Raw genomic sequence first — 11,241 nt, forward strand, 5'->3', positions numbered from 1 at the left:
TCTGATAATCAAATGCTTGTTTTGCACAAATGGCTGTAAAGCGGCAAAATTATAGGTATAATAGGGAAGCGAGTATGGAAGTGGATTTTATTTAAGCATCCCCCTAGCTTGAGAATCAAATTCGTGAATTTCAAAGAATAAAAAACAACAATTTTTAATAGATTCATGAAATTTCTGAAATGGTAAGGAAAAGAGAATTGCCGAAAAGAAAAAAAAAATTTATTCGATCTGTATAAAAATAAAGAGCTTTTTTTGAAAAAATCAAAAACTTCGAAATTGAAAAGATTATCGTACCTAACTGTGTAAATATCAGTATCAGTATGATGTGTGACTTCCCCTAGCTCTGGTTACAGATTCCAAACGTAAACGCATTCTCGTAATGAGCCTTCGAATATTCTCTTGTGGAATATTCTCCCATTCTTGACAAAGGGCTTCACGGAGCTCTTGTAAATTATTGTGCGATGGAACCATAGTTCTGACTAGCCTTCCCAGTTGGTCCTCTAGATGTACGATGGGATTCAAGTCAGGACTTCGTGCTGGCCACTTGATCCTTGAATTTCCAACCTCATTCGCGTATACACTGTCACTATTCGAGTAGTAGTAGGGCTTGCATTGTCATGCATAAAAATTCCCTGCTCTCCCAGAAATGGTATATAAAGTACAACATGATCCATGAGAATTTCCTCTATGTACCTTACAGCTGTTAAAAATCCATTTATAAAAACCAACTCTGTACCCCTAAGTACACACCTCCCCAAACCACATCAGATCATCCATCAAATAGAACTTCTTTATCGCTTAATGAATTAAATCCTAGTATGCTCAATATACACAATTTTTTGAAAATTCAATCGAATGAAACAAAACAACCGATCCATGGATTGAATCGAAATTCTCTGGGATTTTTGTGGTGGTATTGGACTGTAAAACGCATACTCAACATTGATGGTTATTTCGATATTTCCAATTCAGCGCTTGATTATCCAAAAAGCCTCCAAAAGCCTTTTTTTATCATTTTTTCAAATTAATGTAGAAAACGTAAATCCGTAAATCTAATAGCGACTTCTTGTACAGAATTCATTCAAGATTTCAAAACATGCTTTAAATTTGCTGTGCAATCATTGATTGGTGAGATATTGATGGATTAAGACAAAAAGGTCCTTTTCAATTCTAAGTTCGATATTTCCGCCAGAAGTGCTCGCATCGAAATCTTGAAAAGAGGATATTGAAGCTGAATGAACAAGTTATCTCATCCATATAGTGGTTAAGTTGAAAAAAAAAATTCTAAGTCTGTATGCCAAAAAAGAAACCTGAAAAATTTCGCAGAAATTTTAGATACTGTATTCATAAGGATTGAGAGGTACACGTTGCTTGAAAAATGTTTTCATCATGAGATCTCTATACTATAAACTTCAAGCTTCAAAAAGTTTTTTTTCAAATTGAGATACGACCAATGTTATCGAAATTAAATGGCTGTACCATTTGAAAAGCCCCTAAAAATTTCTAATTTTATTTTGATCTTTTAATTTATTTCACTAGTATATTAGAAATAAAAACTTATTTAAAAGCCATTATTTTGCAGAAGCATTAGTAAATTCATGCAAAACATTTTTTTTTCAACTGATTAATTTTCCGCTTTTTGTATAATGTATATAAAATATTAAATAAAAAGTGAAATAATAAACCATAGTTCAAAATTTGCAGTGATTCTCATCCATTGTAAGGATCGCAGAACGCTATAAATAAACTATATACATAATAACAGATTATAGATACCCGAAATCCGAATAGAAAACGCTTATGCCAATCAATGACTAAAATAACTCCAACGAAGTTTTTGAATGATTCTTATATTGCTACGATGAAGACATAAGTACCTACCTTTTTCCATCAAGTCTGAGCAATGCAAATTTTGGAATTTTTTGAAATTCTTTTCGGATTCCGAAATGAATAACCTCTGATTTCAACCATATAGTTTTAAATACTTTTATACATACATCTCTCGTTTCATCCTCTTGATTGATAAATAGGTTTTTGAAAATAAATCGAATCTGAAACCTAGCAGGCTTAATTAGGTCACCTATGTGTGAAATTAGGTAAGTACTGATATGATTTCTCTAGAATATGAAATCTATCTTCTGAATAATAATCTAATTTTTGTGTGAATTTTTGTTTTAATTTTGAGCTAGGTTCTAGTCACACAATATAAATTTTATTATTCAAAAGATAGATTTCATATTCTAGAGAAATCATATCGATTGTGCCCCACGTTGGGCGCCAATTCTACTTTCTATGGCTTATCTATGGAACTGCTGTCACTCAAATTTTGGAATTTTCATCAATCAAATCTTTTTTATGAGTCATACTCAATCAAATTTTTACTTTCAAAACTTAATTCTTAATTACATTACAAAAATTTCAACTTTGATGTAATATATTTCTAATTTTGAATTTATAATAAGAAATTAACATATGAATGATTATTATTTAAACATTTAACATTATGATCTCAGGAAATGAATTACCTGACATTATTTAAACAGATTATCCATGAATCTTATTTTATAATTTTGAATTCAAGAAGTATCAATAGATTTTCTCCTAGTCACATCTCTATATTTTAATTTCGATTCTGAAAAAAAAATAGTAGGTACATACCTATATTAACAAGTTTCTGATTGTGAAATATTGAATCCAGAATTTCAAAATGATCACTTAAAGGTTTATTGTAATTTTCAAATCTACTTTATTTATGTTATCATTGTTATTAAATAAATATAGTCTGAATAAAGTTACTTTGAGATGAACCTTTGAGTGAAAATCAAGTTATATTTCGTTCAGGATGTACCTTCATAGTTTTCCGCATTCTTAACATACTTCAAGAAGAATCAATGTTAATTACTAGGTAAAAATAATGGCGAGCAACCCAACACTTAAAAGCGCGAAGTGCATTAAGTTGTAATCAGTCGGAACCGCTGCAACTAATTTAACATTTGAAAGAGTATATTTGAGCTATTTTATTTATCACAGCGTTATTAAATGGTTTAGATCCAATTTTGAACCGGATCCGAACTAATCAGAGACTTAATCTTAAATTTCATTGAATTTTGTAGGCATCATCATGATCTCATCTCAGATCAATCTGAGCACCACATCAGAGCAACTTGCACCCACTGCTGATGGATATATAGGGCTTCTTCAGTATCTGCTATCTTTGACAATCTCTTGTAGCATTCATCCAGTTTGTCGCAATTCTTTTGATATCATATTAGGCCAGCGAATAGGTTAGTATTATTCAGTTGAGTCATTTTATTTCGAGAAGTTGTTACCTCTGCCTATTTAAAAATTTGTAATTTTATATTCTGGGAATTTAATCTTGCTTTGAATTCAAAATATTCAAAGGGGGAGAGAGTTCAGTGGACAGGGACGAAGCTATCGGCGTATCAATGATATGGTACCCCCCACTACAGGTACCCCGAAATTATGTAAGCAAAAAATCCAAAAAATATCATCCGACATCTTTCAAGGATTAATAACATTTTTGAGAATAACAGCTGGGTCAACAATTCAATTCAAACAACACTTTAAACCGAATTGATAATTCAGATCATGTAAGAAAATGATGAAAAACAGAAAAGGATTTTTTCTCCTGTTTAACTGGTTCTTGAGTTGCAAACGAGTGTTTACTTCTTTTAGATACTTGTTTCGTCAGGAAATATATTTATTAACCTGAGGGTGTCAAGTTATTTGGAATTTGGACACGCCAATTGCGGGATTCCCCCGTTTAAGGGAATGACAACGTGTTTTTATGTATTTTTATTTCAATCCGCACACGATATTCATAAACAGTTGTATGAAGAATTAATTACTTTGAAAAAATACCTTAAATCTGAAATTCAGAAAATTCATTCCATCAAGGGATTCCGAAAAAGTTATTATTTATTTGAATAGATATATTCAGACAAAATGAACCTGAGGAGATTGATTATAAATTGAACGAAAAAGCTTTCAAGGTATTATCCCTTATAATAAAAAAATCCTTTCTAACCAATGTAACACAAGTTAATACTTCACTTGGTATGTATTTTATATGAGGTGTAGTAAAAACTAATCCATTATTTTAGCATGAAAAACAAGACTTTAATTACCATCGATTTAGGTCAAATATGCGCTGATTCGTTCGATAACTTGTTGCCACTTTGAAGTAATATAATTATGCCTCTCTCATAAAAGCCCTCTTCCCTAGTGGCAAAAAATTGAGACACTCGATTTTCACAAGCCGCTGTTGGAGCAAATTTTTCAACAGCAAAATTGTTCGTCATAGACAGGAACAAATGGTAATCACTTGGTGCCAGGTCTGGACTATGAGGTGGATGCATAAGAACCTCCAAACCAAGCTCCCGGAGCTTGAGTCACTATCGTTTTGTGTGTCCTGGCATTGTCCTGCTCGATTCCTCTCCTATCACCCAAAGCTGGCCGCTTATGATGTGCAATTGCTTCCTTCAGACGTTCCAATTGTGAACAGTACAGTTCCCACTCAACAGTTGTGCCGTATAGGAGAGCAGGGTAGAATATTCCCTGCCAATCCCACCAAACACACAGCAAAATCTAGCTTGACCACCGTTTCCGATCACCACGTTTCGACCACGACCGTTTTCGCTTGACGTTGTTGTAAGTGACCCACTTTTCATCACCAGTCACCATCGCTTCAAAAATGGGTCAATTTTGTTGCGATTCAGTAGCGATTCCCAAATGAAAATTCGGTCCATGAGGTTTATTTTGCGTGTATTCGTGTGGTACCCATACATCGAGCTTCTTCTTGAGATCAGCCTTATGCAAATGGTTTCAAACAGTTTTTAGCTCTTGGGCAATTAGAACAGTGCTCACATGACGGTCGGACTCGACAATGTTCGAAATTTCCGACAATTGGCATTCCAGTGCTTCGACATCGAAATTACCGAAACGGAATCGACGAAACCAAAATTACGCGTGATTGGCTGTTACCTGTTACTGTATGAGTAACCATAATAGTAATTTACGTAACAAGTCCGGAAAATAGGATTTTTTTGGACGAACAGACGAGCGAGTCCTGGAAGTCTGTGAGTCAAAAAAAAACATTTTCGGGCGTGTTGCGTACAATATTTTTTCGGCAACCGTGTAGAATAACACTATCGCTGCTGCTTTCCATATTTTATTGCGATTGCGATCAAAAAACATGCAAATTGTTGACAACTAATTTCATATGAAGTGTCACCCGTTTTCTAGGTTGCTATGGTAATGATCAACTACATTTATTAAAAATATACCTATCAAGATTTTCATATTCACAACGACACAAACAACGTGATTCTTTTCCGGCCTAGTCCGGGAAGTACGTACTTTCCGGACTAGGCCGGGAAATGCTACTTTCTCAGAGAAAAAGCGTCCTGGAAGTGAGCACTTCCCGGACGGTTGCCGAAAAACACTATTTACATTTTCAGCACCTGGCTTGCATTTTCACCTTTAACGGAGAAAAACTGTAAAATATAACGTATCTATTTTTTCTTTGTAAGTATCCACCTTTGACGCGCCCTCAAACTTTACTGAGTCAACTTATCGCAAAACTGTCACAAATGTTTTTGTAGTACGAAATCTCATTTTTCTAACGCTATCTAGTGGAACCCGATCGGACTCAAACAACGCGAGATACAAATAGCGAAAACCATCTATTGGAGAATTAATGCATTTCTTTTTACTGCGCCTAATAAATATTATATTAATGATTGCCTAGATGTAGATATGCTTTTCAATTTATTGTAAATTTTCTTCTAAAAAAAATAAAAAATTTTCTTTTTACACAAAGGTAGGTTTGTAAGTTTAGTAAGTACCATTGCTACTTTTCTTCCATTATCAGTATATTATATATATATTCATCGAATTTTATGCAGTTAAATCTATTTTTTATCACACAAAATATATCGATTCAAAATATAGTGCAAGATTTCAACATGAAAATGTTCGTAATGAATTCCTAATGAAATTAAAATTTCAATTGAATAGTTCTATATTTTTAAAATAATAATGACGCTAGGAATATGCTATTAAAAAAATTATATGAAGTATTGAAGTCTTCAATTCCATGGTTTCAGGTAACACAGTCTTCGAGAATCAAATTGTTTTTATTTCTTGAATCCTCGATGTGAGCCTTTAAAAATCTTGGATCAGATAAATGATCAATAGGGTAAAGAAAGCCATCTTTTTTTTCACTGTATTTCATGCAAATAGAACTTTCAGTTTCAAGGAAGAAACAAACATTTCTTGGTGATTTGAAAGATTCTTGGTTGAAAATTTTCTAAAATTAATTTACAAGGAGAAAAAGGAAATGTCAATTTTTTTAATTTTCACTAGAGCTATTTTCAGGTAATATGAAAGTTATTTGAATGAAATAAGATATCTGCAAAAATCGGTTACTACACTGATCCTCAAAGCTTGATAATCCACTGTTTTTTATCAATAATCAGTTTTAAAAAAAAACATCGAAAACTAATCCATACGGTAAATTGTACATCGATTGCTTAAAAAAATGAATAGGTACCTACAATATCGTTAATATCCCAGAACACTAAGATTATTTGGATTCAGATTTTAGAATAATATGTACTGGGTTTGAATCCCGTAAATGCCTATTTTAAAATTCTTTGATATTACTTGATATAAGAAAAATAATAGCAAATAATTGATTTTCTGTATGCAATTATTAGATTTTTTAAATACCAATACTCTTATACTTATTAAGTGAAATGATAAACCAGAATTTCCATATAAAACCAGAAAGACAATTTTGGAATATTTTGAATTCCCAGGAACGAAATGATAAATTCAACTCACCAAAAGGTAAACAGTAAAAAATCCAGCTGCTATAGGCACACCACAACAAAAACAAGAATTCACTAAAGCCATGGTTATTTTGACATCTACATCTTGATGATTTGAATACTCCCTTTTGTCACCACCGTAAAAAAATCACTTGGAAATTTCGCGCCCTATGATGAAAAGTTCTTAAGAATCAAACGTAGCCTTTTCGCGAATCTTAGGTTTACGTCATTGCTTCTACATAGGTAGTCCTACCACCTGTAATTTAAGTGACCGTCTGCCTGTTAGCGTTTCATGGCAAAGGTGAGGCAACTGTGAATGAGTAATACAAAGTGTATTTGTTGCAATTTGAATATTTTCTTCACGTGCGCGTTTTCCTACTTTCTCCTCGGTATATGACGGTTTTCTTGAGTGGGAAGGAGTTTATGAAATACGCAGAAAAATAATGGATTGATTTTAAAACTGGAACTTATTACTTCGATCATAATATTATTTACGATTTATCCAAGTAGAATGAAAGTAATAGTAAATATTAATTTTTGAAATCCTCAGTTTCCTCAAGAGCAGCAAACCTTGAATGTAGGTAGGCAACCAAAGATAACCTATTGAATAACCTTCCTGCAGTTTGCACCTTAGAATATAGATATTATTAATGTTCTAAGATATTATTAATGTTCTAAGGTTTGCACCGTTGTTAAAATGGAAAGAACACACCTGAATGATTATATTCATATTTCTTTATCATATAGCTAGGTATCAATGTCAATATATTATGCGATATATTTTATAGTGTTTTATTACTTGCGTTAATAAAAAAAATTCCAAGACTCAATGAATACTTATACAAAATGATAAGCTGCAACCTAAAATGACATCACACCATTTTTGATTAAGTATGATGAAATGATTAGCCATTATAAATTTTTAGAGCTCCTGAACTTTTGGTGATTACACGTTTGGACCAGTTGACAATCTAAAAATGCATCTTATTTAAAAAAAACGATCAATTGTTTATTCTTCTCATAAAATATCTCAAGTCCTAGTCAATCAAATTTGGTACAAAATGGATTGCTACACTATATTCGGAAAACCGATTCACAAATTGATTAATAAGAGGTAAAAATGAAAATGATAGATTCCTTGGTTAACTTTAAAAATAGAAAGTCCTATAAACATTCATTTATTATTAACATGGACCCGCAAACGATTCGTTTTCGAGATTCTTGTAGTCCTACATTTTTGTGATGATTATTCTAGTTTATCAAATATTTATGAATCTATGCTATATATCGGGGAAAAAAAAAGCACCAAAATAAAAATTAATTCATTCATCACAGCCTGATTTTCCCGACGATTTCGGGACAATTTTTTGAATTTTTTTCTCGAAATCGGTAGTAGAGGTAAGACAAATAACAAGAAACCAAAAAGTTCAGTTTTTACATTTATTATAAATATCAGTGGCTCATCAAAAAAAAAAATTGTGGAGGAAAATAAAAGTGGGCACAGCCCCAAAAAATATATCACCTTTTAGATTTCCAATCGAAATTGGCTTATCTTAATTGGAATAACTATGCCAAGTTTCAGTTAAATATCTTGTTTTTGCAGATACTATGGGAAAAAAAACTTGAAAAAATCAAATATGATCACCATGTATCTCGAAAACATGTTCATAGGACCTTTTTTTCTAAAAATTACCCATGGAATATCTCATTTCCTTTTGTACCTCTAATTTAGGAACGTCTTGTTCAACTGATATTTTCAGCTTTTAAATTCTACATATCGAAAATGAAAAAAAAACTCTTGAAATAAATAGACACAATGAAATTGCAATATTAATCAACGGCCAATTTAACAACTAGACGCTTTCAAATATCTTTCTAAACCTCAACTATTTATTGCTGGAATTCCCAAGATCCCTTGTACCTACCCCATATTTACATACATAAGTAGTATTTTCAGTTTCGAATTTCTACATATCGAAAATGTAAGTGAATTCAACAGAATTTCCCCACACCAAAAAATTATAACAATATATATCCATATTTTTACTCTTACATATGTATATCGATACCTTTCAATAGTGTCAGAAAATATAAAAACAATTTATCATGAATATATGAGGGTGAGTGTTGGCAGTCCTCAAAGGATACCAGAAGAAGAGTTGAAGTACTCGAAATGGACTATCTGTGTAAAGCGTGAGGCGTCACAAGAATGGAATACGTGCCAAATGAAATATAAAATTTAATCAATAGTTTTCTGTTCCTTTTCCATCCCCACTCCACACTCATTCTTGATGGAAAATATTATTGGGTAAAATAATGATTTAAATAAGAATTATAACTCAATATTAATATATCGGCAACATTCAATAAGACAAATCTAGTCTACAATATTTTATTTAATTTGAACATGAACTGCAGCTAAGTGAATTCAATATGCTATACATTTGAGTACCTAGTGATGTTCAGCTGCTTCCTTCTTCCTTGCTTCTTCCCATTTAGCTACATTTCCAGGAGAGTTTGCTGAAAAAATGAAGTCGAAAATAATAGATGAAAAGAGGAAAAGAAAAATGATGACTCACTTAGTTTCTTAAGTTTGTAAAATACTGGTAAACAGACAACAAGTGAAATAACGTAGAACTTCCAGTACGCTTGATTTTGGAAATGGAATTTGAATGGAAATTGGGCAATCTGTGCGGCTGTTGTATAAGGGAATTTCATTGGTCTACCCAGAGGTTTGTCAGCCATTTCTGCAACTGTGAATGAAATAAGAATTTTAGTTCAAGCAGGGTAAATTGAACCAGTTATCAATTTCCCAAAAAAAAGATGTCAAAGTTCTTGCGATAATAGGTTATATAGAGGAGAAACTTATTCTAAATAGGAATTTCATATCAAATTAAAAAAGTAAATAATATCACCATATCCATTCATAATGGAATTTATGAAAGTTGATTAAATGTACGAATTACCTTTTCGCCCAAATAATCTACACTTCTTATTATATAATTGTTATAGACAGCCCAAGTTGTCTTGTCTCTGGTTACAATTGAATTTTCTGTATTTTTGACAGATATATCAGATCATAGAAATAAATAGTGATGGGTGTGTAAAGACTGGAGGTACGTTCCGTTAACTTTGAAGTCTGCTTGTAATCAGATCTGATCAGTTCTCGGCCTGAATAATTTGATGGAGGCTTCAACAATATTTATTTACTTTTATAGTTTGCCTCGTCCCCAAACTATGGTATGCTATTAGCTCTCAACTGGACAATCAACAGTAATAGGCTTGAGATGAGTTAAAGGCACTGTTCCGAATGCTTCGGAAAACACAATCCTATTTTCTAACTACAACTAGCTTTCAAATGGGCTAAGAGTTTCCACATAAACCTAGAAAAGAAGAGAAGGGACCCAGTAAGACCATTAAACATCAGCGTTTCATTGTTAAATTAAACGTTCGTAATCAGTTCAGTTTGATCATAAAAAAAATCCATTTTAAAAACGAGTTGGGCGATTGAATCAGCCCAAGGGCGGATTTACGGGGGGGGGCACTTTAATGGGGGCAATTACACCCCCCCTCCATGAATATCGAAACCCTGAAAAAAAGTTATAATACCCAACGTGGTGCACATAAAATATTTCATGCAATAATTTCAAACCGGTAATTTCCCAAATATTGCAAATTATTGATTTCGAATCGTTACTACCCCCTCCATGAAAAAGAGCTATATCCGCCCTTGGATCAGCCTCTCCAGGAGGAAACGATCAGGGGGGCGCTCTGTACAAATTTCAATAAATGTGGAGACAACATTTTCTTTCTGAAGAATTAACAATAAATATTTCGGATTTGAGGTTTATTGATTTATGAATCTCTATAATGACAGTTATTTCGATATATTTTGATTTACATACTCCTTTTTTGTGTGTGAAATATACCTAACTTCAATTAAACATTTCTACGAATCCTAGAAAGCTGAAATTTCGGTTATGAATTACCAATATCCCGTGTATCATTTAGGTGTAATAAAATACTTCTCTAATCATCCAGGATTTTTCAAAATCACAGGCTTCGACTAGACATGGTAAAATGATAAAAATTGCGTTATCTCTGGGTAAACCTATACAGACTACTGTAACTACTGACAGAATTTATTATGTATTAAAAGCGAAGTTTTTCGCTCTAATGGCCTAATTCATTATGTTTGTATGGTTTGAAGTTAACTGATGCGACTGAGAGAAAAATATGTGTTTACTTCTTGTCAGATATGAAAAAAATTACTTTTCGTTTCGCAACCATGGGATCTTCATTTATTATGAGACAATCATCTTTTAGAGGCAAGAACGCAAGAAGATTTCAACATTGTTTTCTTCATTGATAACCTTATAATGGTCAA

The 11,241-nt window shown here is 32.5% G+C and overlaps 2 protein-coding genes across 2 annotated transcripts in view; both read right to left on the reverse strand.

The window, feature by feature from the left end:
• The window catches only part of LOC123671189, a 34,894-nt gene extending 27,707 nt beyond the window's left edge, over nt 1–7,187 (reverse strand). Inside the window, exon 1 of the mRNA XM_045604907.1 lies at nt 6,868–7,187. Within this exon, the coding sequence (XP_045460863.1) occupies nt 6,868–6,939 (72 nt within the window). The 5' untranslated portion in view covers nt 6,940–7,187. The remainder of the gene's footprint in view (nt 1–6,867) is intronic.
• A 2,045-nt stretch (nt 7,188–9,232) lies between these two features.
• On the reverse strand, nt 9,233–9,962 carry LOC123670704. Its single transcript, XM_045604237.1, has 3 exons — nt 9,821–9,962; nt 9,434–9,607; nt 9,233–9,374 (listed from the first exon to the last, which is right to left on the reverse strand). The coding sequence occupies exons 2-3, from the start codon at nt 9,597–9,599 to the stop codon at nt 9,307–9,309; spliced, it is 234 nt and encodes a 77-aa protein (XP_045460193.1). The 5' UTR covers nt 9,600–9,607; nt 9,821–9,962; the 3' UTR covers nt 9,233–9,306.
• Between the last annotated feature and the right edge of the window lie 1,279 nt (nt 9,963–11,241).

Source organism: Harmonia axyridis, chromosome 1, assembly GCF_914767665.1.
Source record: "Harmonia axyridis chromosome 1, icHarAxyr1.1, whole genome shotgun sequence".
Taxonomy (NCBI): Eukaryota; Metazoa; Arthropoda; class Insecta; order Coleoptera; family Coccinellidae; genus Harmonia; species Harmonia axyridis.